Here is a 27,184-nt window from a genome sequence, read left to right as displayed (position 1 = left end):
CTGGGGGTCCACATAAACAACACGCTGGACTGGTTTGACAACACAAGAAGGGCCAGAGCAGGCTGAACTTCCTGAAAAGACTCAGGTCTGTGTGCAGAAAACTGCTGGAAATGCTCTACCAGTCCATAGTGGATAGTGTGCTGTTCTCCCTTGGAACCTGAGCTCGGAAGAAGCACAACGCCTGAACAAACTTATCAAGAAAGCAATCCTGTTTTGTCACAGGGTGAACCACGGACACATTGGAAGCTGTTGTGGAAAAGACAATGATGGCAAAATTGGATGCCATGATGAAAAATCCTCCAGGAGGCGCTGTCTCTTGGGACAGTTTTAGTCACAGCAGGTTCATTCCAATACGGTATGCTAAGAAGCACCTCTGGGGGATCAATACTGCACATGGGTATCAGGCAAATCAATGCTTCTACCCGATGTACTCATTGAGTTTATTTTTTATTTATTTGTCGATGGATTGATCGATTAGCTGCATTACCTGTCCTGTGAGTTTGTATTCTTGTTTTTTATGTTTCTGCTGATGTATGATTTCGAATTTCCCCATGGGATTAATGAAGTTTATATAATCTAATCTAATAATGGCGGTGTCCTCTGTCTTGATGGCCTCTTCAGGCTGCTGATCATACTATACTTTCTTAGAAGGTTGGCGTCCTTCAACATCTGCAATAAGATGCTGCAGATGTTCTACCAGACGGTTGTGGCGAGTGCCCTTTTCTATGCGGTGGTGTGCTGGGGAGGCAGCATAAAGAAGAAGGACGCCTCATGCCTGGACAAACTGTGAGGAAGGCAAGTTTTATTTGTAGGAGTAAAGATGGACAGTTTAACATCTGTGGCAGAGCGATGGGCGCTAAGCAAACTCCTGTCATTCATGAAGAATCCACTGCCTCCACTGAACAGGATCATCTCCAGACAGACTGAGGAGACCCCATACTATGCGACTCTTCCTTCCACCCAGGGGAGTAAATGCTAACATTACTCAAAGTTATTGTCTGCTTTTACATGCATTTTTATTACTCATTAATTTAATATTGTTTTTTGTATCAGTATACTGCTGCTGGATTATGTGAATTTCCCCTTGGGATTAATAAAGTATCTATCTATCTATCTATCTGATCAGACACTGGTAGGCCCAGCTCACAGAGCAATGACCAGTGCAGGTAGCCATCCATGCCATTGTGTCAATGAGTGTATTTTTGTTTTGGCACAAGCACTGAGTTGCCCACAACAGTATGACTGATGTGCTCTTCTTCTTGCTGGCATATCCTGTGCATGCTATCAACACCCATCTGGACAGTTGTGAAGCCAACAGACAGACGCTGGAGGCACAAGTGCAAGTACACAGGACTTTTATTTTCTTTTTCCTCTTTGGAAAAGCCTTCCCTTAAGACACAATCCACTAAGCACATAGCAAAACACAATACTTTCTTTCTCTTTCTCATCTCCTCCACTTCTCCCAGCCAACTTCATCACCCTCCAGAGGTAGAGCCAGAGGGCTGCACCAAACTCCAACTCCCATGAAGCCCTGCAGGAGTCCTAGGCACCGCTGCAACCCAGGGGAGCTGCCATCTAGTGCTCTGGGGGAGGTAACGCTCTGGCCACGCTTGCTCCCCTGGTCCTCCCAGCGTGAAGGCGTCTCAGCTGGGTATTCTTCTGATGACAGCGTGTGTGAAGTGCCTGATCCTGAGCTGCTATGAGGAGCCTCTCTGTCTGGCTCTTCAGCCCATCAGCTCTCACAACCACTCAAAGGTCCATTTCTTGTCTACATACTTTTTCGATGTCCGTCTATAGAACTGACCGTGGAGTGGTTTCGATAAGAGGTTGTTGATTTTTTAGTGAAGCTTCCACCTGGCTCTTGATGGCCTTGAGACTAGACAACGTTGTCTGGGGACAAGTATCAGACTTTAAGTATCGATGTTCGATTTCTTTGTCAAGTTTCACAAGACAGTACTTCCTTTCCTGGTTTTGTGTTTCATTATGAGTCTGGTATATTTATTGATTCCAGGCTTGATGTATTTGATTAAGGCCAACAATGGTGCCCTTGTATGTGCTCTCCAACTCAACGAATCCATGGCTACCACCTTTTCTGGAGATGTACGTTTGGTTTACATCTTCTTTTGAGTGTAGAAGACCCTACTAAGTAAGCAGCTTTCTAGTCTTCATGGGCCTCCTGCTCTCTCCAGTCTATGATGCCAAAGCTGTACTGTGAACCTGGAACTGCTAAGTGGTGGCCTTTATGAAGCTATTATCATGCAAGTGTTTTCATGTTATTCTGGTTCAATTAAAAACAAGGGTTTCATGTAAATGTTAGCCATTGTTGACATGCCCTGTATTACCCATCCAGTAGATTTCACATAGCCAACTAACTTTCCTGCACCAAGAGTTCAGAAGACAAAATTAAAATAAATCAAGCTAGTTAAGTATAAGCACATTGACACATTAATATTAATTACCTCATGTGAAACAGGGTCAAATTGGCCAAAAAGCTGTCCCATTGTAATAGACTTGGGATTCACGGTCCTGAAAATAACCTTTTCCTCTCCACCGTAGTCTCGCTCATTCATTAGAGACAGAGTATCTGCCAGCACGTGCAAAACTTTGGTTTTTCCAGCAAACGGCTCCCCAACCAACATAAACCTATCAGGAAATAAAGCAGGTGGTGCTACAAATTGCCAGGATAAATGCATCATGTCAGACTACAGATAATCTCAGAGTTAATTGAATTCTGGAGATGGTGACAAACACGGTATAAAGTGTGGTGATTATGGGAGAACATTGGCATGGCTTTGATGAAGACTGAGTCAGACTGGTTTACTACTTTATCTTCATCTGTAATACAAGTGTGTGAGGAAGATGAAGGTCACACATCATCAAATTCCTTCTCAAACTTTGGAATTGTTAACTGGTAACATGCCAACACTACACAGCATATAAATCACAAAGGTGACATGAAGAATACTAGACAGAAAAGTTACTGATAAATACTAAAATATGACCGACGTAGGAACTGTAAATTTCTAAATCATATGTCATGTTTCACAAGATGAAATCAGAATGAGAGCTTTGCAAAAAGTTAATCAAACAAAGCAAGAAAATCAGTTTAACAAAAGACGAGAGTCATACATACCCGTGCCTGACAATCATCATTTCATAAGTCTGGATCATTTTCTCCAGGAAATTATTCACTGGTTGCACATTGTGGTTGGCACAGCACTCATTGGCACAGGCTAGGAAAAGCTTTATGAATAATGCAGATAATTAATAGCAGACAACACATAAGCAGGGCATTTAAAGCAATGGTTGGGATGACATACTAATGACCAATCGGCCGAAGAAAGTTGTGTTCATACACCAGGCCATCAAAGTTCATATAATCTCAATATGCAAAACATTCTTTGGCTGTTTTAGAAGAATAAATGATGCATTTACATCTAATTAATTAAAAGATGAATCCTCCAGCCTACCTTATAATCTGCAACTGGCAGTGAGATACCAGGAAACAAGTCGTTTGTGATCCCATTGAAAAGGGGAATGTCGTGAGACAGGAACTTGGGCTCATTCACATCCTTGATGGAGCGCAGAAGCTAAATAGACATCAAACAAAAAGATACCATTTTATGTATACCTTCACATAGATAAAGCTTACAGACATTAAAGAAGCCCTGAAAATGATCTTTAAATGGTGGAGCGCAGCCCAAACTCAAAATATGTATACAGTGTCACGCATGCCCGTGAGAGGATCACCTTCAAGGTTTATAAGAGTTTAAGTGACACCACCTCAGGGCGAGAGGGGGCACAATCAGCAACCTCTTCTGTCAACCTCAACAGTGAGAAAACACCCACCAATGGGGATTGACCCCGCCCCTAACGGCTGGCGGGCTATAAAAGAACAGACACCTGGAAAATGTCGTCTCAGATCGGAACCCGCTTTATGATCACCCCGGAGCTTCCGACGTCGATGACATGTTTGACTTCCATGATGAGGAGTCTAAAATCTCAATTTAAGTTCATGTTAATTTCTAACTGTTTTTACGCCATTGAGCGTTGTTTTTGTTTGAAGTTATTCTGTTGAATTGAAAGGGGTGATTCGGCTGGCACCCCAACACTTTGTAGACGTGACGTCCTTCCAAATCATTCACAATGGCTAGTGAGTGAAGGTGGATGTTGTTTGAACAGGAGCGTTAAGCAGTATACAGTATAGAATTATAAAATGGGGGTTCACTACCATTCAATATTAGAGTATAGAGAGAGAGAGAGGGTATTATTGCTATTATTATCATGGTTTCTATTTTTTATTTTATCTGTATGCATTGTAGAGGATCCCATAGCTGCTCTTTTTATGGTGTAGATACCAAATCTTTTTCTTCTGTAAAAAGCCAAATTTCCCACTGGGGACAAATAAAGTTTGTTCTATCTACCTATACAGTATATAGTCCCTTTAATTTCCTATCTATCATATAGTCCCTTTAATTTCCTATCTATCTCTCTAATATATAGTGCCTTTAATTTCCTGTCTCTCTAATATATAGTGCCTTTAATTTTCATCTATCTATCTATTATATAGTGTCTATAATTTCCATCATCTATCTATCTATCATATAGTCCCTTTAATTTCCATTTATCTATCTATCTATCTGTCATATAGTCCCTTTAATTTCCTATCTACCTATTATATAGTTCCTTTATTTTCCTATCTATCTCTCTAATATATAGTGCCTTTAATTTCCATCTATCTATCTATTCTTAGAAACCACATGTATTACAAAAAGGTCACCTGGTTTGTCAGCTGTTTAGTATTCATATCTGCACATTTATATATTTTAGTTCTATTCTGTGACCCAAAATTTTTTGAATGGGGAAACTAAGATATCAAAAAAATTAGCATGTTAAGCAAATGTATGATTACATAATTCATTTTGTAGTGGAGAGGAACACATGGTATTGTATAGAATGATGAACATTTAGTAGGTTCTCTTTATTTGTAAAATTGTTTTTATCCCTTTATTGTAACATCTAACAATGTTTAAGCCAGTATGTTTATCAGAAAAGACTTTAATTCCACATCAGGGACTGAGTGGCCAGCTAGCCTGAGAGAATATAGGTAGCCTGATGAAAGGACATGAACAAGCCAGCAGAAAGACTGAATTGGGACAGAGTCTACCTGAGATGGGTCATTAAGAACGACACCCCCAATGGTCTCTCCCTCTCAGCTACGCCATTCATTCAGAAGGCCATGCAGTTCATTTCTACCCTTCCATCCAAGGGACATCCAACACTTTGACACAGAGACCAGTCAATATGCTAAGACAGAGAGCACTACTGTATCTGGTAGCCTATTATCCAGGTTGTGTTAATACAGTATTACGTTTCCAACACTAACATCTGTACTTTTTTTATACTTTGGGCATATTGCCTGCTGTGCAATACATGAATAAATGTGTACCTAGGAACACTGTGATACACCACCTTCTCCAAGGATCACATAAATATTTTTCACCATTTCCTCATCACTTCTACTCGCTAACAAAAAATAATAAAAATAATTCTTTACATTTATACTGCACTTTTTTCACTACTAAAAGTGTTTTCCATAAGGAGTGGGGAGCCATTTTAACCACACTATCATGTGGCACCCATCCGGATGATGTAACGGCGGCCATTTTTGTTCCAGTACACTTACCACACATTATCTGTAAGGTGGTGAAGTGGCGAGAGTGACAGTCAATTAGAGAGACAGGGGATGACCAGGCCATGGAGGGCAGTTTAACCAGGACATCAGGATACACCCTGTCTATTATGCTCCTTACATCCCACGATTCAGATGCTTCCAACCTGTTCTCCTTCTTCTCAAACATGCAATGATCGCTTCACCAAACTCTAGAATGCGCTCGACCTCAACATTCCCATTACTAAAGCCCATATGCACTCCTTCGTAACTGTCAAGTGTGGTTCGCAAATACCCATTCAGGTTTTCAACCAGTGCAGCCACCTTCCTTTAAAACACCCCAAACGTCCACCCTCACCAACTTATCCCTCAACTCCTCTGTCTCTTCACTGTGTCTCCCAACTTGCAGGGCTTACGTTCAGACTATAAGTTCTCTGAGGAATTCCCAGCCTCTTATTTGTGAACATTTTGCCTCTGCTACAGTAGGTGTTCAAATGAGGCAAGTCATTGTGTACAATGAAGGGGAAAGGAGGCTCAGTTTTAGAAATACTCACCAGAATATCCTCGTTTTCATCGGGAAACTTCAGTTTAAGGTTTCCGGCTGCCACCAGGACGGCCTTGACGGCTCGCATACCGTAATCATAATGAAACTGTGAGGAGAGCTGCTCTGAGCAAAGCCTGTAAGTCATGACAATCTTTACAGACAGTGGCTTGGCATGAAGAAATCCATACGAATAAAGAGAGATTTCAGCTATGAGAGCGTAGTTAGGGACCATCATGGCTACAGTACGGAACAGCACCTATCCAAAAATAAATAAATACACAAATGTGTGAATAGAAGATCAAAACCAAAAGATCACAAAGACCCAATTTGAAGTTTTAAGACTCCTCTGATTGCACATCTGAGAGAAGAAAAGTCGACTACAAAAAAAAAGTACTGAAACTAATCAGAGCAAAATCTGTAATATTAAGTTTTGGCCAATCCTGTTTACCCATAAGAATGAAAAATCAAAATAGAGATCTTTTTAATATCTTTTTGGTTTCTCAGAGACAATAATCAGATCAGAAAAATAAAATGGAAATATTTTCTTTGGTTTCAAGCCTCTCAAATGTTTCTTCTGAGAAAAAAAAAAAATACTCTAATGTTCCCACCAGTGTCTCCTCGGCAGAGTCACTCCACGGGTTCAGATTTTCCAAATAGTTTCTTACTGAAGACTCGGTATACCCTCATCAAAAAAAGAAATGTACACTGACTGAGAAGCTCGAGTAACCAGTTTCTGTCGTACCTTCAGATTGTCGGGAAGTTCAGATCGACCCGCATACCCAGGATTCATTGTGATGGCCACAAAGCAGTTAGGGTTTAGCTGCAGTTCTGTGCCTTCAAAGTTGAAAAACTTGAGCTTCGTCTGAATTGCTCGCTGAATGCAAAGGATTTGCTGAGCTACCACCGACAGCACTTCCAGCTCAATACGATTAAACTCATCAAAGCAGGCCCACGCTCCGGAAGACGCCAGCCCTTTGAAAAACTAGAAAGATAAGAAGAAAGCAAACCTCTGTGATTTGATTCATTTCACAGAACAGTCACATACTGGTTAAGTTTGAGGTAAAACATCAAGCTTGGTGGATTGGCAAAGAATCCATGGAGTCGTCACAGAGGGACTTGGACAGCAAACAGTGGCTTGGGCAGATTTGTGGCAAATGAAATTTCAGGTAAGTAAATGTAAAGAGTTACATGTAAGAAGCACACATGATAGATTTTAATACGCAATGAGAGGTCTGAAAATCAAAAGTACGCCTGATGAGAATGATTTAGGAGTTATAGTGGACTCCACAAAGGTTATTAAGAAGGCTAACAGAATGTCAGGTTATATAACACGTTCATGAGTGGAATAGAATACCAAGGAGGTTCTGCTCAAGCTTTATAACACACTGGTGAGGCCTCATCTGGAGTCCTGTGTAAAGCTTTGGTCTCCAGGCTACAAAAAGGACATAACAGCACAAGAAAAGGTCCAGAGAAGAGAAACGAGGCTGATTCAGGGCTACAGGGGATGAATTATGAGGAAAGATTACAAGAGCTGAGCCTTTACAGTTTAAGGAGAAGGAGATGAACAGGAGACCTGACTGAAGGGTTTAAAATCATGAAGGGAGTCAGTCCAGTGGATCGAGATGGGAACTTCAAAATGAGTTCATCAAGAACACGGGGACACAGTTGGAAACTTGTTAAGGGTGAATTACAAACAAACATTAGGAAGTTTTTCTTTACACAAAGAACAATAAGACACTTGGAATAATTGACCAAGTAGTGTGGCAGACATTAGGACTTTAGGGTTTTTCAAAACTCAACTTGATGCTATTTTAGAAGAATTAAGTGGACAGGACTGATGAGCTTTGTTGGGCACATTGCTTTATGACTATATACAGAACATATAAATATATGAATGTAATAATCCCATCTCCGCCTGGTCAAGTTAGTGAACCAGCCGCCGTGGCACAACTTCAGAGGCTTTGCCTCAGGTGCTGACGTGCGGGGTTTGACACCCGTAAGGAGAAGCAAAGGTATGTACACCTGATGAGCCCCTATTAGGACAAAACAAGTGCTCTGTACTCTTTGTATTATTTGGCAGGTACTGTATCACATCACATTTTATATATATATATATATATATATATATATATGATATAGTAGCTGTGTAAGCTCATGCTGTAAACTGCCTGGGCATCTAGAGACCATGGATTCTGGCACTTCACTTGTCTTTTCTCAGCGGTTTCACTTTGGTGACGGAGTTGCTTTCTTTCAGCTTCATGCTGTAGCCTCGCCCTTCTTTCTTCTTCCGACTCGTTAACTTGGGGACACCTTGCAGGCTCTTTGAGCTCCATGCTGTGGCCTGGCACTTCTGGGCCAGACAGACAAACACACACACTTCCACACGTACATGTTTATATATAAGATGTATATATACACACACAATACACACACACACATATATATATATATATATATATATATATATATATATATATATATATATATATATATATATATACATATATATATACATATATATATATATATATATATATATACATTAGTATATATATATATATATATATATACACAGTATATATATATATATATATATATATATATTGTCACGTATGCAGTAGGAGGCTGCGGATGGACCTTAAAACACATCGAAGACGTCACGGGCGGGAATGGTGGGGTACTAATCTTTCTCCTTTGTTTTCCAGAAGTAAATACGCCTCCGCCATAAGGCACTGTACCGTAGTACGCCCACTTCCGCCCTTCCTCCGCCATCTTCCTGACGCCAGCAGTCCCGTCATCCCTCACCTCCTTCCCAGCATTCCTCCACTTCCAGCTCCTCCCATATAAAATGTCCCGACGCCTAGTATGGTGTCGCGCAGATGAATGTTTTGTTTTCTGTTTGACCCGTTTTTTTTATTGTCTGTGGATTGTAGACAATATACGGGGCCGGAAAAACCCCAAACCTTTTTCTGTTTTGCTCTGAATTCTTTACAATATATATATATACTAGTAAAATACCAAGGCTTCGCAGCGGCGAAGTACTGCATTAAAATTTTTATTAAGAAGAAAATTAAACCTTTTTAAACTGAGGGGAAAATATACCAATAATTATTTATTAAGGATCTCTTTGTATACCACATTGTGAGTTCGCCTCCGGTTGTAACATGACCAAGCTGTGCGCTGAGCTTACTCTTGAGCGTAACGTACAGTCGGCCATGTGAACAGTAATCTTGTCTCAAATGTCACAGCTTGGATTGCTGCTGTCATAATCGTTTTGAGTTTCATGGTTTGTTTCAATTACGACATTATTTGCCGGATTTGTTTTGTTGAATTGACATTTGGCATCTGTCAAGCGTTGTAAGCACACAACTGGTTTCATTGATAAAATAACATCCAGCTTTTGAGAGTTTAAACATTCATAAACATCAAAGTGTCCACTACTGAAATCGTCACCTGTCAATCTAAGATGTTTAAGAGGCACTGGCGGTTGTCGAAAGGTGTAAAACATTTGGCCATTTCGTACACTTGAAAGCGACAACCAAGAATTCAGCGGCAGCCATCAACTCATATGCAGATCCATATGTGAAGGGCTTAAGCATTTCACTCTTCTAGTGCTCCTGTGTAGTATAATTATCTCCTGTCCCGTCATCAGTCCACACCTTGAACCTGTCCCAGTCATTCAATACATAAGACAGAATCTTCCTCCAATATCAAGAGTGAGCCTGATATGGCCGTGCAATATGTAACAAAGAGAATGAAAAGGAAGGTGGTATCTCCGAGTATGGAAACCACTCGTAAGTGATAGTTCTTTGATCGATGGTGATCACCTCGATAGACATGTTAATGGGGGTTGGAATGATAAAGGAAATGGGTACCTGAGAAATGTAAAGTAAGTGTAAAATACCTACACAATAACTATAATCGTAATAAACAAACAATAAAACAGCAAAGAAGCCGTGGATTAAACCAAAAGGCTGTAGTTATCAGCAGGGAGACGTGAATCCCGTGGCAAACCAAGGAAGGGAATGTAGAGACTGGAGCGATGGACGGTCTTATATAGGCAGGCAGCCAACAACGTGGAGGCGTTGGGATGGGGACACAACGCCACCTCACACAGTGACCAAGGTGCAGGCTATGGACGATATATATACGTAAGCAGGATTCAGTTAGCGCTTGGGAACCCGTGTACCAAATTTCTTGAAGATGGGCCCATAAGTAACAAAGACTGTTGAAAAGTTCAATATGGAGGCCGACAGTGGCATCATACCACCTAAATAAGTACCAAATTTCAGCCTTCTACCTACACGGAAGTTGAAAAATTAGTGACGCTTGGAAAGTTTAATATGGCGGCTGACAGTGGCGCCATACCACCGAAATATGTATGTACATTGGTTTCGTTAGCGACGGAAGCCGCCTACCAAATTTCGTGGAAGATGGGGTCAGCCTTCTACCTACACGGAAGTTTGAAAATTGGTGACGTTGGAAAGTTCAATATGGCGGCGACACTGGCGTCATACCATCGAAATAAGTAAGTACATCGGTTTCGGATAGTGCAGAGAAGCCGCCTACCAAATTTCGTGAAGATGGGGCCATAAATAAGAAAGTTCAACATGGCGGACGTTGTCGAACATTATCGATCGTTATGACCGTTACGTGTAGAATTTCGAAATGAAACCTGCTTAACTTTGTAAGTAAGCTGTAAGGAATGGGCCTGCCAAATTTCAGCTTTATATATATAAATATATATGTATATAAATATATATACACACACACACACAGTATATATATATATATATATACATACATAACTGTGAACATGGGGCTGCTGTGGCTAACTCGGGAAGGTGTGTATAATAGCCAAATACCCTTTATCAAGCCATGATACTGATGAAACCTTAAACCTGGTAAAAATGACACTCATTACCCGATGTACTTTTCACCAAAGTCTCATTTAGCGTCAGTGTTTGTGAAAGGGTCCTCTTGAATTCCTTACCTTTCCCATTGCCAGGTAATCCAAACCATCAGAACAGTTGAAAACCACACACTGCACCGCCAGAGCCTTCGCTAAGTCTTTAGTGGTCTCAGTTTTTCCAGTACCTGCTGGTCCTTCAGGAGCTCCACCCAGATTCAGATAAAATGCACCGATCTAACAAGGAAGAACATGATAAGTGCTAAAAACAATCCAATTTGTGTTAAATGAAAACATTCTTCTTTTATTTCAATATGCACACTCTAGTGCACTTCATCTGCAAACTGAATTTTTGTGATGCTGAATAAAAGGAATAACTGGTACTAATGCCCGTGTACACTCTATCATCCAAATAAACGCCAGGTGTATTAAGTGTCAGCCAGAGAGAAGAAATATGTTTTGCTAGCCACCCACCAGAGACTCAGCACAACCGCAGTTCAGTGGCCATCAGATGACTTTTTGATGGTGTCACAGCCTATGTAAGCAAAGACTGTCACCATGAACTGTGGGACAAAAGTGGGAAGAAGGCATGTTAAGGTGGTGCCAAGTAGATGTCATAACCATTAGCAGGCATCTGGTTTAATGGAATGTTCTACAAGCACAGCTGGTGAAACTTTTTCCCAGTCATCCATCATCAGAAATGATATTTTCTTTTCTCTCAGTGATGCGGAACACTAAATAATGACACACGCGGTCACGTTAGATTGTACAGAAGAGCTGCCGTGATCCCATTCTTAAACTTTTCATTTTTCTGGCCAGTATCTTGCCCTGCAAAGGACTGGTGTCCTCCCTGCCCAGAGCCGATTCATGCTGTGCACCCGATAGTGCAGCCTTATGAGCGGACATCTTGTAATCTTACAGTGGATTAAGTGGGTCTGGAAAATGATGACAGCAGTGAGGCTGGAAGTGGCTTTGTGTTTGTCTGCTGAAGATCCGTTTATTGTTTCAATAGCAACATCAGCTCAGCGGTGTTAATGGCAGGCTGCCGACTACTTGACACTATAAGAGAAAGTTGGTTTCTTAGCTCTGGAAGTGACTGCAGGCAGTCACAGATGACTTACTTTGTGGCGTTTGCCTTATTTAAACTAACAGCTCATGGATAAGCTACCAAGAAGTAAAAAAAACCATTAGAATAAAACTCAATCCACCTCAAAAATAAGAAGTAACAATAATGATAAAAAAAGCTGGAAGCAGCAAACCGATCCTTACCAACGTACGATAACATCTGTCAGTTAAAGGAGTGATCACTAATCGCGGAGAGTTTCCCAAATACTCATAAGCGTATTTGACATCGCAGTTAATGATTCGGACACGGGTGTTATCATTCTCCCAATAATAACGAAGTTGGGCAAGCCACTGGAAGTCGGTTTCTTTGGAGACCTCTAAATAAAATAGAGAAATAAAGAGTTAATAAATTCAAAGTGCAGAACTTTGTGTATATATAAAGTCCTTCAGCAGTATCTCAAGTGATAGATCATTAATGCTTAAACTGTCATGGGCCCTAAAGGACTAAGGTCCACAAGAGTGAAATTCCAGGTGAAACCGGGAGAGTCACATGTCTGTCTATTTTCTCCACAGCTCCGATGTCACTGACCCAGAAAACGACCATTAAACCCAGTCTGAGTTAGCCAGTCTGCAGCCTCCACCACAGCCATATTAACACTGGCATAAAAAGGACAGCATATAGCCCCCCTACCTGACTCTTCTAAAGACCACTTTGAAAATTCACAGTATCACACGGTGTCAAAGTCTTTACTGTAGCCTCAATGAAATCTTGGGACCCCAACCCTTATTCATCTCTTTTCCATTATTATGATAAAAACAAATAAAACTTATTATTCCATTATCAATACATATAAAAAGGCAAAGCCCTCACTGACTCACTCACTCACTCACTCACTCACTCACTCACTCACTCACTCACTCACTCACTCACTCACTGACTCACTGACTCATCACTAATTCTCCAACTTCCCGTGTAGGTAAGAAGGCTCAAATTTGGGCAGGCTCATTCCTTACAGCTTACTTACACAAGTTGGGGAAGTTTCATTTTGAAATTGTACACGTAACAGTCATAACTGGAACCTACTTATGTACATATATACCGGCCATAGCCTACAGCTCGGTCGCCGTGTGAGACGGAGTTGAGTCCTTCATCATCACCCCTCCCACGTAATTGAGTGCCTGCCCATATAAGGCCATCCGTCAGCGGCAATCCAATAGAAACACTGCCGCTAAATATTCACGGGTGAAGGACTGTGTTTATGCAGATGAAGATGAGATGGTCAGGGTGGTGTTTGGCACAAACTCAGCGAAACTGCGAGAGAAACTTTTAAGTGGCGGGTCTGAGCTAACATTAAATAAAGCCGTGGACATTGCGAGATCGCACGAGACAGCACAAGCACAGCTGAGAACCTTCGATGCATGTACTCCGAGCGGCTCACGTGAACTGACTGTGAACGCAGATGACGCAGACAACAAGCAAGAGCTCCAAAGAGCGCTGAAGAAAAAACACATTACACAATTGAGAAGGCAGCAAAAGAATATGAAGTGAGTGACGCATACAAGCATATTCATAAGTGCAGCTACTGCAGAAACAAAGCACACGGTGGAAAAAGTCAATGTCCAGCTAAAGGAAGACAGTGGGGAAAAAATGTGGTAAATTGAAGCACTTCGCTAAAGTTTGCAGGACTGGAAAAGGTAAACCCGTGCATGCAGTGTGTGATGTCTCAGATAAAGAGGAAGACGAGCTGTTTATTGATTCAGTAAGAAAGGAATTAATGAATAAAACCTGTTATCTTTACAACGGTTGACAAACACGGAATATAACTTGAACACAACACATCCTCCAAATACGAACCTGATTAAAAGAAATAATGATAATCAAATCCTTGATGACAGCAACACTCATAACAGTCACAGAACAATTACACTGACAATCATGTTACGTTATTTTTAAAATGTTTCCTTTTCTTTTTCATTACTCCTTTAACACACCACTTCTCCGCTGCGAAGTGCGGGTATTTTGCTAGTCAATACATATAAAAGGCCAAGCCCTCACTGACTCATCACTTTCCATATCGCTGGGAAGCTGAAATTTCGAGTGCTCATTCCTTGCAGTGTACTTACAAAAGTTAAGTATGTTTCATGTCCTATTGCAATACCCAAGGAGGGGAAACGGGTGTACCCTCTAAACCGTATATATAGATCGGGGAAAGCCCTCCTCACTATTTCTGCGACTTCCAATATACGGAGGAAGCCCAGATTTCCCATGCTCATCCTGTACAATGTACTTACAAGTATGTTTCATTTCGCGTTGTGCTCTATAACGAACTTTCGAAAATAACGAAATTCTTTTTGGCGGTTCTAGCCATTATACCATAAAGAACATTCGGAACTGACCTCTCCTTTTGGCGGTTTCATTCCTTATTTCCGTTAACAGATGATTTATTTCACGGTAGAGATGCACAAGGGCCGCCCCCAGTCCCCATACCATTTTCTGCACAGCCGCTGCCCACGCACCTACCACGTGGTTGGCTCCCTGCTTAAAAATGTGCATTTCTCATACACAACATTTACAATTATAAATTAAACTCTTTACAATCATCAAATTCACTCTCTGTACTAAAATAAGCCTACCACAATTATATTGACAATCATGTTACGTTATTTTTAAAATGTTTCCTTTTCTTTTTCATAACTTCTTTAACACACTACTTCTCTGCTGCGAAGCGCTGGTATTTTGCTAGTTTACTTATAAATGACATAGCATTGGTTAATGGTAGTTAATCTACTAATTATTTAATCTTTTTTCCCCTGCATTAATATATTTCTGCATTTCTAAATACAGAAAAGGCCTCGATCATTAGAAGAGTGACATCAAAATTAGCAATGCTACTCTTCAATATGCAGGTTACACTACACTTTCCATTTAATTTTTCATAAGCATGTTTTTATTGTGAGAAGGAATTACAGACATGATTTTAAAAAAGTATGAGGCCTTGAAAATTAGTAAGGAGCAGGCCAGGACTCTCACTGGTTAGCCAGGACAAGGCTCACCCCAATCAGCCAGAACCCTTACTGCTATCTGCAGGCTTCAGCCTCAACAGGCCCAAAATGGGGAACTGGTATAAAAAAATTATATAAAAAATATATTAAAATCTTATAAGAAAGTGAAAAACCCTAACAAAACAAGGAATCCTAATAAAAATAGCATTTATTCACAAAAATAGAAAATCAAGAAAGAAAGGTGGGGGAAACTAGGGCAGAACAGTTGTGTCTAAAAGGTAATGCAAACTAAAATGAACAAACTAAAAGTTCCAAAAACACAATACAAATAGCAGAATCTGAAAACACAAACAATAATCCACAGCAATGCAGGAAAAAAAATCAAAAGAAAACAACACTGACAGAATGTCTAAAAACAAACTCAATGCTCCTCTGCTCAAACTCTCCTCTCCTCTGCTCTCTGCCTAGCTGACTTATGAAGCAAGGAGGAGGACCCAGCAGCAGTGATGTCAGAGTGGCCCCACTTCCTGGGGCCCCACCCACAAAGTGCAAAAAAGTGAGAGACCATATTTAAAAGACAGCACATAATTATTAAATAAAAAAAAATATTCAGACATGAGCGTCAATAGGCTTTTTGCCCTGGGAACCAAGTTACCTAAACTCTTCTACGTAGAACATTTCAGTAATTATTTACCGCTCTGATGCTGATCTTTCTGATCATAAAACAGGTCATTATGATAGCAATTGACGAGAAGAATTAATCATTAATTGCAGAATTACGGTATTTAGAGGGCTCCTCTAGAGGGCCTGTTTCTCTTGCATGATTTGACTCAAAAGCTAATCAGCACATCGTCATCTCATAATGAGCTTAAGTTTTGAGTTTGGGATTTTTCCATCCAAGAAACTGTGACACACAGACATACGCACACCCATACAGATAGATACACACACCCATCATCGAAATATCAACACCACCAGAACTAAAGAATCCAAACACATAGGCTATGAAACACAGCTTGGCTGTTATATCAGTAAATGGTAGCTACTTTGATGAAGCAAAAATTTGAATACAATTTTGTAGACTTAATGATTCCTTGACTTATTGTTTTTTTATTTGTTCTATGCCAGTGCAGTATTGTCCAAGTAGTACTTCAGAGGGTTTAGTAACCCAGTTTGTTCCATACTCTGCTTTAAGATACACAAAAGGTTTTTAAGTAATCAACACAAGTTGGGACGCCTGTGCAAATTGCTCGCTTCACCTTGCAAGGCCTCGTTTACTTGAATTGTTACAGAACATCTGTAGGTTGTTACCTGCTGAAGGCCCATTTGTAATGTTCCGAAATTTCCTTTGTTTTTAGCTAACCTAAACTTTAGATGTGATCCTCTGGCAGTTTACTGCTTACCTTTTCACCATTTTAGGTCATTCATTGAATTTCAACTGATTAAATCTGAAGAAAAACTGAGATGTTCTAAAACCTTTGACTGGCAGTGTATATATATCTCTCTATTATAATAAAAAAATCTTGGGTCGACAAATGATCTTCTCAGAAGACACTTTGACGTGTCTTTGACAAATCTAAAAAGACAAACAATAATCCACAGAAATGCAGGAAAAAAATCAAAAGAAAACAACACTGTCAGAAAGTCTAAAAACAAACTCAATGCTCCTCTGCTCAAACTCTCCTCTCCTCTGCTATCTGCCTAGCTGACTTATGAAGCGAGGAGGAGGACCCAGCAGCAAGTGATGTCAGAGTGGCCCCACCTCCTGGGGCCCCACCCACAAAGTGCAAAAAAGTGAGAGACCATATTTAAAAGACAGCATATAATTATTAAATAAAAAAAAAATATTCAGACATGAGAGTCAGGATTTGTGCCCTGGGACCCAAGTTACCTCAACTCTTCTACGTAGAACATTTCAGTAATTATTTATCGCTCTGATGCTGATCTTTCTGATCATAAAAGAGGTCATTATGATAGCAATTGATGAGAAGAATTCACCATTAATTGTAGAAGTACTGTATTTGAGAGCTCCATTAGAGGGCCGCTTTCTCTCGCGCGATTTGACTCAAAAACTAATCAGCACATCGTCATCTCATAACGGGCTTAAGTTTTGAGTTTGGGATTTTTCCATCCAAGAATCTGTGACACACAGACACACACACAACCATCATCGAAATATCAATGTTTTTCGTATCAGTGGACCCTAAGACATCGAGATCCATTGAAAACAGGATATCGACATTTTTGACGAATCAAAAGCTTTTGCTCCTCCCCACAGAGGATAGGTTAAGATGGGGGAGGATACAAAACAATAAGCGTAACACCACCAAGAATAATGCACTAAAATTAATGAAATGAACTAAAAATTAATGAAAACGAGAATAAACTGAAAATACGTATACACCCTGGCTGACAAATAACAGTTCTTTTATGCTAACACTTGATATTATTTTTGTAACTTATTATTCCTCATCAAATTGTTAATGGATAATGAGGTTTATTTTTATTTAGATGTGATCAGAAATATGCAAAACTTAAGACATTCAAACAGACATACAAACAAAATGGCCGACATTGTCCGACAAGAATAAATAAAATGTATTATTATTATTTATTATTAAGAAGGTAGCAACAGTAGTAATACTGAAAAAGATGCTGCTGAATAATCTTATGGTGAATGACATTTTTTTTAAAGACTTGTGTTTTTAATTACATATCAACTTTAAGAACGAAATGGCAAAAATTGACTAATTTTAGCAAACATGAATTAAGATTTACACTACATATAAAACATATCCTGTCACAGGTTACTCAACTCCGGTCGTGGAGGTCCGCAGTGGCTGCAGGTTTTTGCTTTAAACCATTTTATTAATTAGAACCCATTTATTTTACTACTTAAAACGTATATTCTTTTTGAGTTTAGTTTTAGTTGACGTGTTTGTTGGGACTCAGAACCCTTAATGGTCTATTTTCCTTTTAAATGCTGGCATTTGGGTTTTAATTGTTGCCTTTTTCCTTAACCAGCCATCAGTTAATAATGAAGTACAAATAACAAAGGGACCAGCAGCTCTCCAGCTAACATGCCCCCATTTAAATCTGTGAGCCTGCGTCATGAAGCATCTGTGGTAATAAAATGTTTGGAAACAAATGAGAGAGAAGGGAAGAATGGCCTCTTGGAAGAATGAAAGGATTAACAAGCCATAGAGCTTCATTGTCTGCTAGGCTTGGTTGGAATGAGAACCTGCAGCCATTGCGGACCTCCCTGGAGCCGAGTACCCCTGTATGATGCAATATACTGTATACCCCACCATGAATGTCCTTCACTTATTTCAGTCGTGATGTGCATCTTAAAATCAGCAATGTTTATTAACGTAAGCCTGATAATGAGATTTTATGAATTAAAAGATAACAAGCTGCTGGAATAAGGGGACAGGCTGATCTTTTAATGCTGACCCCCACATAAAGCCCACTACCTTTCTCAATCATTTCCATCACCACGTCTCTGGCATGCACATCAATAGTCACCAGAGCGCCCAGTGTGATGCGAGTCTGCTTGGGCAGTTTCCCTCTGACCAGCTCAACAATGTCATTTAGTTGGTTTTGTAGATGGTCATAATAGTTCTTTAAACCCTGCAAATGAGATATAGGACATTTAGAGTGATCTGGTGATGACAGCAGCACACACACACACACACACACACACATCTATGGTCTCGATTCAGGCAATCATCCCAACACACTACCTGAGGTCCACTTTTAATGGCTTCATGCACTTCAATTGTCCAGAACATCTGAGATGTACAGAGCACTACTTGCCCAGGCCATTCCTTCACCCACTCCTTCCTGGCGCTCTCAGCATAAGTCTGAAAAACAAGCAACAGACTTCTTCAAGCTCATCCTTCTTTTATGTCATCTTCAATAATAACCCAAAAAAATGAATTACATTGGACAATTAGTGGTTGCGATGGACGGTTAGCTACTTTGGATTTTATGTGCTGCATTTGTCCGGTGGCCTGGCCTGAACTAAAGAATCCAAACACATAGGCTATGAAACACAGCTTGGCTGTTATGTCAGTAAATGGTAGCTACTTTGATGAAGCAAAAATCTGAATACAGTTTTGTACACTTAATGATTCCTTGACTTATTTATTTGCCATTGTTTATTTGTTCTATGCCAGTGCTGTATTGTCCAAGTAGTATTTCAGAGGGTGTAGTAATCCAGTTTGTTCCATACTCTGCTTTAAGACACACAAAAAGGTTTTTAAGTAATCAACACAAGTTGGGACACCTGTGCAAATTGTTTGCTTCACCTTGCAAGGCCTCGTTTACTTGAATTGCTGCAAAACATCTGTAGGTTGTTACCTGTTAGTTGTTCCCTGCTGAAGGCCCATTTGTAATGTTCTGAAATTTCCTTTGTTTTTAGTTTTTTGCTAACCTTACTTTAAATGAAATCCACTGGCAGTTTGCTGCTTACCTTTTCACCATTTTATTTCATTGAATTTCAACTGAATACATCTGAACAAAAACTGAGATGTTCTAAAACTTTTGACTTTTGGCAGTGTATATATATCTCTCTCTATTATAATAAAAAAATCTTGGGACGATACGTGATCTTCTCAGAAGACACTTTGACGTCCCGTGAGACAAGGCAGGGAGACAAAATGAAAGCTGCTGTACAAGCTTTTAAATGATCGAAACGCAACGCGACAAGAAGAACATGCAGCTTGGCAGCAGCAGCAAAACAGCAACTGATCCATCCGCATCTCCTTAGAGAGCGTTCAGCGACCCCCACAACCCCTTTCACAACCCGAGCAACAGAAACGTTATGCCGGTGGAGTGTATTGCGCCCCGGGAGGGAGAGGTTTGGGGAGGGTGGGCATGCGAACTGAGCAGGGGGCAAAGCCCCTAGTATATATATTTATATTTATATATATATATATATATCTATTATATAAAACATGATCATCTCGGGGAGACACTTTGAAGTCCCACGAGACTCATTGCACATCACGCCCTACTTACAAACAATTTCTCGGAGACACTTTAACATCCCGGGAGACAAGGAAGTGTTGTACAGGCTTTTAAATGATCGTCGCACGCACAGCGCAACAAGCAGAACACGCAGCGCGGTAGCAGCAGCCGATTCATCCGCATCTTCTTAGCGTGTGTTCAGCTCCCCCCACCCCTTCACAATGCGAGCAGCAGAGACCCGAAGTGGCAGGAGTGTGAAGTGTGCCCCTGGAGAGAGGGGTTGGGGGGTGGGTGAGCAAAGTGAGCAGGGGGTAAAGCCCCTAGTATATATATATATATATATATATATATTATATATTGTGAACTGGGGGGCTGATCGCACCATCAGAGGATACAGACGTTCCTGGGAAAACCCCTGAAAAACGTTGACAGACTACCTTCACATTGCTGCTTACCTTATTTACACTCTGTCACGTGATAAACTTCTCGCGCGGTACTCCGCATACTTAAAAGCTTGTTCAGCACCTGTCAGTATTGGAATAGATTTCTTTTGCTTTCTCTCTCTCTCTCTCTCTCTCTGACATTCTCTGTTCCTGACGGAACTGTCATCTCTGTCTTGTCATGGAGTTTAAACTTTTGAAAAAGAGACAAAAGTTCGTTTGCAGTGTCTGAATAAAGTTCATGTCTCTACAACCTCCTGTGTTTCTGTGCAAATCTGTGACCCAAGCGTGACAATATATATATATATATATATATGGAAGAGAAGGCCAGATTTAGACCCCCACAGGAGCCTGGATGACTTAGCTTCTTAATGGACAGCTGATCATACTTTATAACAATGCATCGCATCAACTTGATTGCACCTTGATCATTGTGAGCAGCAGATAGTCAATCGTTTAAATGAGTGCTTCTTAGTGAAAAGGCCCCTATAGCTGTTACAGGCCCCTGAGGTGTACCCCCAGAATTCCCTGATGGTAGATCTCCCCCTGTATATGGGCTTATAATATGAAAGTATGGAAAATAAAAGTCATGTATTAGCATAACTAGACATAAAACTAATTAAGAGCTTAGTATGAATTAGAAATGTCAAGCAAATAATTAAATAAAGGCATTAGTTCAGCACAGAGCAAAACCACCAATATTGAGCAACTCGGAAAGAGAGCGCTGGAAGAGAATGACGTACAGAAACTGCCCGAGGACAGAGAAGGGGGAACACCAGTTTTTTTGAAGGCCAGTTAGGAAATAATGGAAGCAATGGATGATACTGAATGGCGAGATACAGAAAATGTTGGTGGCCAAGAAAGGGCCCGTGAGAAGCCAGCTGGAGTAGTGAGTCAGAATAGACAGCAAATGCATTGTTACGGCGAGGTCAAGATGATAAGAAATGATTATATACAGTAAACTGTGATTTTTGGCTTGTTTGGGGCTCAGCTCAGTTCGGCCTAATTGAGTCTTTATTACTGTTTATTGTAATAAAACTAATTACTCTGTTTGCCTATCCTCCGACTCCTAGATTCTTCATCGAAAGTGTGTATTTTTCGCTTCAACAAAAATTCAAGAATATATAAAACAGTAGGTGATTCAGCAGGCCAAAATCTATAAGATAAAGTGTTCAGGAAGCAAAAGCTTTGCTGTTCAGTGTTATTGCTGAACACACTCACAACAGTCTGTCCACATAAAAGAAGGAAAAATTTCCTCTTTAATTAAACAAAAAAATTAAAATCCCTCTTACGTACCAATCTGGATCGGGCAATGACGTCCTGAACGCTGCGCAGCATGACGTCTTCCAGCTGAAGGAGCCATTTCTCCACCGCTCCTCTGGCATCGGAGGTCGAAATGAGCTCAATGAGCTCCACTCTTTCACCTTCACTGCTGTACATGGCCTTGATGTCCAGGTTTGGCAGGAACTCGAGCTTTGCAATGCCTTCAAAGCACTTCTTCAGGTGAGGCTGGACTCTCAATGGGTCTTTAGTCTCGGATAAAATCTCCAGCATTTCATCGTTGGACAAGAAGAAAAACCTGGAAAATGAAAAAGTGGAAACCCTCACAGAGAGTGAACCAGAAGGTGCTGTATTCAGGCACACCTTCTACTCCACTTCACTGAGATGCAACATTTAAACATTTGTAGTGCATTTCAAATGTCAAGAATTCTCTTAACATATCCCCAAAAACAAAATTTCAAAATAATTTGTTTACAGGTGGACAGTACCGAGGAAAGAAGAGCCGCTTCTTTTCCAAGTAAGCATTCAGACCTTTCATGATTTTTTCAAGAATGACGTTGCTTTCCTGTAGTTTTTCCAGAAGGCCAGTCAAAGAAGTGGCTGCCATGACCTGTAATCACATTGATGGAGACGTTAAAAAGGCTGAAGTTAGACAAGCGTGATGAAAACCGAGTGCCCTCCGGAGACTCCACAAAGCTTGCATTTTTATATTTTTTGCATTTTATAGGCGTTTTCTTTACAGCAACGTTGTTTAAGTGGGTGCTAAATTTGAATTCCACAGTGTGTGTTGTGTTCTTTAGCAAAAGTTCTTCATAAATAGGACAGCCCCCTATCTAGTGGTGGTGGTGGAATATACAGTGGGTACGGAAAGTATTCAGACCCCCTTCAATTTTTCACTCTTTGTTATATTGCAGCCATTTGCTAAAATCATTTCAATTCATTTTTTCCCTCATTAATGTACACACAGCACCCCATATTGACAGACAAAAAAAAGAATTTTTGAAATTGTTGCAGATTTATTATAAAAGAAAAACTGAAATCTCACCTGGTCCTAAGTATTCAGACCCTTTGCTCAGTATTTAGTAGAAGCCCCCTTTTGAGCTAATACAGCCAGGAGTCTTCTTGGGAAAGATGCAACAAGTTTTTCACACCTGGATTTGGGGATCCTCTGCCATTCCTCCTTGCAGATCCTCTCCAGTTCTGTCAGGTTGGATGGTAAACGTTGGTGGACAGCCATTTTTAGGTCTCTCCAGAGATGCTCCATTGGGTTTAAGTCAGGGCTCTGGCTGGGCCATTCAAGAACAGTCGCAGAGTTGTTGTGAAGCCACTCCTTCGTTATTTTAGCAGTGTGTTTAGGGTCATTGTCTTGTTGGAAAGTAAACCTTCGGCCCAGTCTGAGGTCCTTAGCACTCTGGAGAAGGTTTTTGTCCAGGATATCCCTGTACTTGGCCGCATTCATCTTTCCCTCGATTGCAACCAGTCGTTCTGTCCCTGCAGCTGAAAAACACCCCCACAGCATGATGCGGCCACCGCCATGCTTCACTGTGGGGACTGTATTGGACAAGTGATGAGCAGTGCCTGGTTGTCTCCACACACACCGCTTAGAATTAAGGCCAAAAAGTTCTATCTTGGTCTCATCAGACCAGAGAATCTTATTTCTCACCATCTCAGAGTCCCTCAGGTGTCTTTTAGCAAACTCCATGCGGGCTGTCATGTGTCTTACCTCTCCTCAGTGTGTGGAGACAACCAGGCAGCATCATGCTGTGGGGGCGTTTTTCAGCTGCAGGGAGAGGACGACTGGTTGCAATCGAGGGAAAGATGAATGCGGCCAAGTACAGGGATATCCTGGACAAAAACCTTCTCCAGAGTGCTAAGGACCTCAGACTGGGCCGAAGGTTTACCTTCCAACAAGACAATGACCCTAAGCACACAGCTAAAATAATGAAGGAGTGGCTTCACAACAACTCTGTGACTGTTCTTGAATGGCCCAGCCAGAGCCCTGACTTAAACCTAATTGAGCATCTCTGGAGAGACCTAAAAATGGCTGTCCACCAACGTTTACCATCCAACCTGACAGAACTGGAGAGGATCTGCAAGGAGGAATGGCAGAGGATCCCCAAATCCAGGTGTGAAAAACTTGTTACATCTAAAACCAAGAAGACTCATGGCTGTATTAGTTTAAATGGGTGCTTCTACTAAATACTGAGCAAAGGGTCTGAATACTTAGGACCAGGTGAGATTTCAGTTTTTCTTTTTTAATAAATCTGCAACAATTTCAAAAATTATTTTTTTTGTCTGTCAATATGGGGTGCTGTGTGTACATTAAAGAGGAAAAAAATTAATTAAAATGATTTTAGCAAATGGCTGCGATATAACAAAGAGTGAAAAATTGAAGGGGGTCTGAATACTTTCCGTACCCACTGTATAGACTCTGGGCCAATCATTTATCCTTTAATATGACACTTCTGAAGTGTAAATAAATATTCAGTTAATAAATATTAGACCATCACAAGGGTGTTTGCTTAGGTTACTCAAACCACATTGTCAGGGGTACACTGGCATACAAGGCCACTAGGGGGCGCTGTGACTAAACCCCTTACAAGACTTCATAGACCCACCCTGAAATCAGAAGTTAATTCAGGATTTGGTGATGAGGTGGGCTTGAAAGGTGCAGACCACTGGAACAACACAATTTCTGATTTGCTTTTCTGTTAATTTGGTATGTCGGACTCTCCCTCTATTCACTCATCTCTTGCTTTTAGTTTTGCAATAAACCTTTTTTTATATTCTGAATTCCTGTCCTTGTTGCCATTTTCATTTGCAGTTACAATAACTGCCTGTTGAGCTATTAGGTTCCATAACGTTTTCAAATGTTAATGCTTTTAAATATACATCTGGAGAGGTCTGGCCATCTTACCTTACCATCCTGTGACTGACAGCAGCAGCTCTCCGGCATCCAATCCGGAGGGTCTTATGTGTGTTGGGTGGGTTGTTGTTTATTTGTTATAATATTTATATATGAGATTTGTTTATTCTGTTGAGTTTCTGTAAAATTTTAATTTCCCCCTAGGGACACATAAAGTATCTATCTCTGTACATTGCATAGTTAATATCAGTCTGTCTAACTATCATTTAGTCCCTTTTATGTCTCTCTATCATATGTAATATAATAACCGTATACTACAAAGATAAACAGATAGAAGTGAAGGGCACTATATGATAGATAGATAGATAGATAGATAGATAGATATTTTAGCGTAGTTGGCAGAATTAGATAGATAGATATGAAAGGCACTATATAATAGACTAGCCATGCCACGCAGATCCACCCACATAGTAGTGAAACAGGACAACGAGGAGGACCATGCTTGGCTCCCCACTCCTGATGTCGCGCTTCCCCTCGCCTCGGCCTGCAGCCTCTGTCACGGATTAGTGCAAATATATCGCTCCTGCAAGCAAACTATGATTCTTAGCGCGATGAGAGAAGTCGCAAAATCAACCAGAATGCTCAAGAAAATTATAGAAAAAACCTAATCTAAACCCATGAAGTAGTCCTCTTGTTCGCTAGCCAAGGCTGGAGCGTGAGTGAGGAGGGTCCCGCCCCCCTCCATCTGTCTCGGATTCGCGCAAATAAAATTGGTACTGCAAGCACAAACTATGATACACAGTGCGATGAGAGAAGTCACAAAATCAACCGGAATGTTCCAGCTAATTCTAGAAAAAAATTTGTTAAGTACTTCTCTCATGAAAAGCGGACAGACAGACAGACAGACAGATATAGATTTGAAAGGCATTATTTGATAATTCATATCTATCTAGTATATAGTGCCTTTCATGTCTCTCTATTATATATTCTCTTTACAACTATCTGTATATTACATAATTCATATCTATCACATTGTGCCTTTTACATCTATCTGTATATTACATATTGTAGATATATATATGAAAGGCACTATATGATAGATAGATAGTTATTATGATATAGTGCCTTTCATATCTATTATATAGTTTAATTTTTTCCTTTTTAGTCATTCTAGTGTGTGTGTTCAGACCATAGTGTGTGTTTATATTTATTTATTTATTTATCTTTTTATTTATACAGTACACACAGATATATCCACCCATTTTACCCTGAGACTTCAGCAGGTTTTAACTCTTCATCAGGCACTTCTTTCAAAAATGTTATGTTTAAGAAATCTGAATTAGAGTTGGGCGCTGACCCTTCTTAACCAACAAGTAACAACAGCACATCAAAGCGATGCCATTATGACATCATTTGAATTGGATTCGGTTTGATTTGAAAGCTGCTGAGCCACCACAAGCCTACTTGGGCTACCATGTTATCTACATGACATTATCATCACTATCACACAAATATTTAACTAACAAAAGCCTGATAAGTGACCCTTTGATAAAGTAACTCAAAACTGAAAAAGCTCCAACTTCACATCACTTAACTAACTCCTCCAAACCCCCTGAAAGTTATGCCATGTGCACATTTTATAACTCATTATCGTTATTCTGTCATTCACTGCCATTGTGTTTTCTTGTCATAGGTCCTCACTGCTTGTGCTTAGTCAGGAAAAAAGAATATATTTCTCACTTGCATTGCTTTTGTGACAGAACGTTTGTCTTTACCACCTGGTCTATTGTGGATTCATTTTCAAACTGACAACTGAGCAACACGTCTTTCCATCTGGATATCAGAGTGCCAATCTATTGCAAAGTGAACACACACACACGCACACGCACACATATATATCATTGATTGATTTAGAAGTTTTAATTGTCCAGTACATAGAATTTTGATTAGGTTTCTGCTTACTCTGTGTTGTGATGTCATTTTTAGTAAACACTTTAGCTTGTATCTTTTGTGATTTCTGCGGTAGGTTTGTTGTATTTGTATTCTCATTAATACATAATAAATACATGTGCAAGTTTTTCTCCGTCTATAATGATAAAAGAGTATAAAGGTGGAGAACAGGGACCCTTACCAAGGCAGACCACCTGCTCTGTGAAAGTTCAGCTATGCTGTTACCTTGGGGTCTTTGACGCAGTGCCTCATCACTTCTTTCCACTGTCGGTCCACACCCTGAAAGAGACGACCTTCCTCAGGCATCTGCTGCATGATGTCCTCTGAAGAGAAGATGGGCTCCAGATAAAGCCACTGAGCCTGAACCTTCAGCCATTCATCAATAGTTTCTTGGATACGTATTAAACGTTCTTCCCATTCCTGGTAAAAAAAAAAGAAAGTTACAATTGAGAATATTTTTCAAACTGTTGAATGTTATTTAGGT

At 40.3% G+C, this 27,184-nt stretch overlaps 1 protein-coding gene across 1 annotated transcript in view; it reads right to left on the bottom strand.

Annotated features, from left to right (window-relative positions):
• The window catches only part of dnah12 (dynein, axonemal, heavy chain 12), a 192,529-nt gene that overhangs the window by 112,628 nt on the left and 52,717 nt on the right, over positions 1–27,184 (bottom strand). Inside the window, exons 21-32 of the mRNA XM_039771336.1 lie at positions 26,926–27,120; positions 22,373–22,494; positions 21,900–22,182; positions 18,936–19,055; positions 18,666–18,822; positions 12,394–12,566; positions 11,209–11,361; positions 6,958–7,197; positions 6,226–6,471; positions 3,471–3,590; positions 3,134–3,243; positions 2,460–2,643 (exon numbers count right to left, since the gene is read on the bottom strand). Of these exons, the coding sequence (XP_039627270.1) occupies positions 2,460–2,643; positions 3,134–3,243; positions 3,471–3,590; positions 6,226–6,471; positions 6,958–7,197; positions 11,209–11,361; positions 12,394–12,566; positions 18,666–18,822; positions 18,936–19,055; positions 21,900–22,182; positions 22,373–22,494; positions 26,926–27,120 (2,103 nt within the window). The remainder of the gene's footprint in view (positions 1–2,459; positions 2,644–3,133; positions 3,244–3,470; positions 3,591–6,225; positions 6,472–6,957; positions 7,198–11,208; positions 11,362–12,393; positions 12,567–18,665; positions 18,823–18,935; positions 19,056–21,899; positions 22,183–22,372; positions 22,495–26,925; positions 27,121–27,184) is intronic.

This window comes from Polypterus senegalus, chromosome 12 (assembly GCF_016835505.1).
Source record: "Polypterus senegalus isolate Bchr_013 chromosome 12, ASM1683550v1, whole genome shotgun sequence".
NCBI lineage: Eukaryota > Metazoa > Chordata > Cladistia > Polypteriformes > Polypteridae > Polypterus > Polypterus senegalus.
Note: the sequence above shows the minus strand (reverse complement) of the source record. Positions and strands in the feature narration are given on the sequence as shown.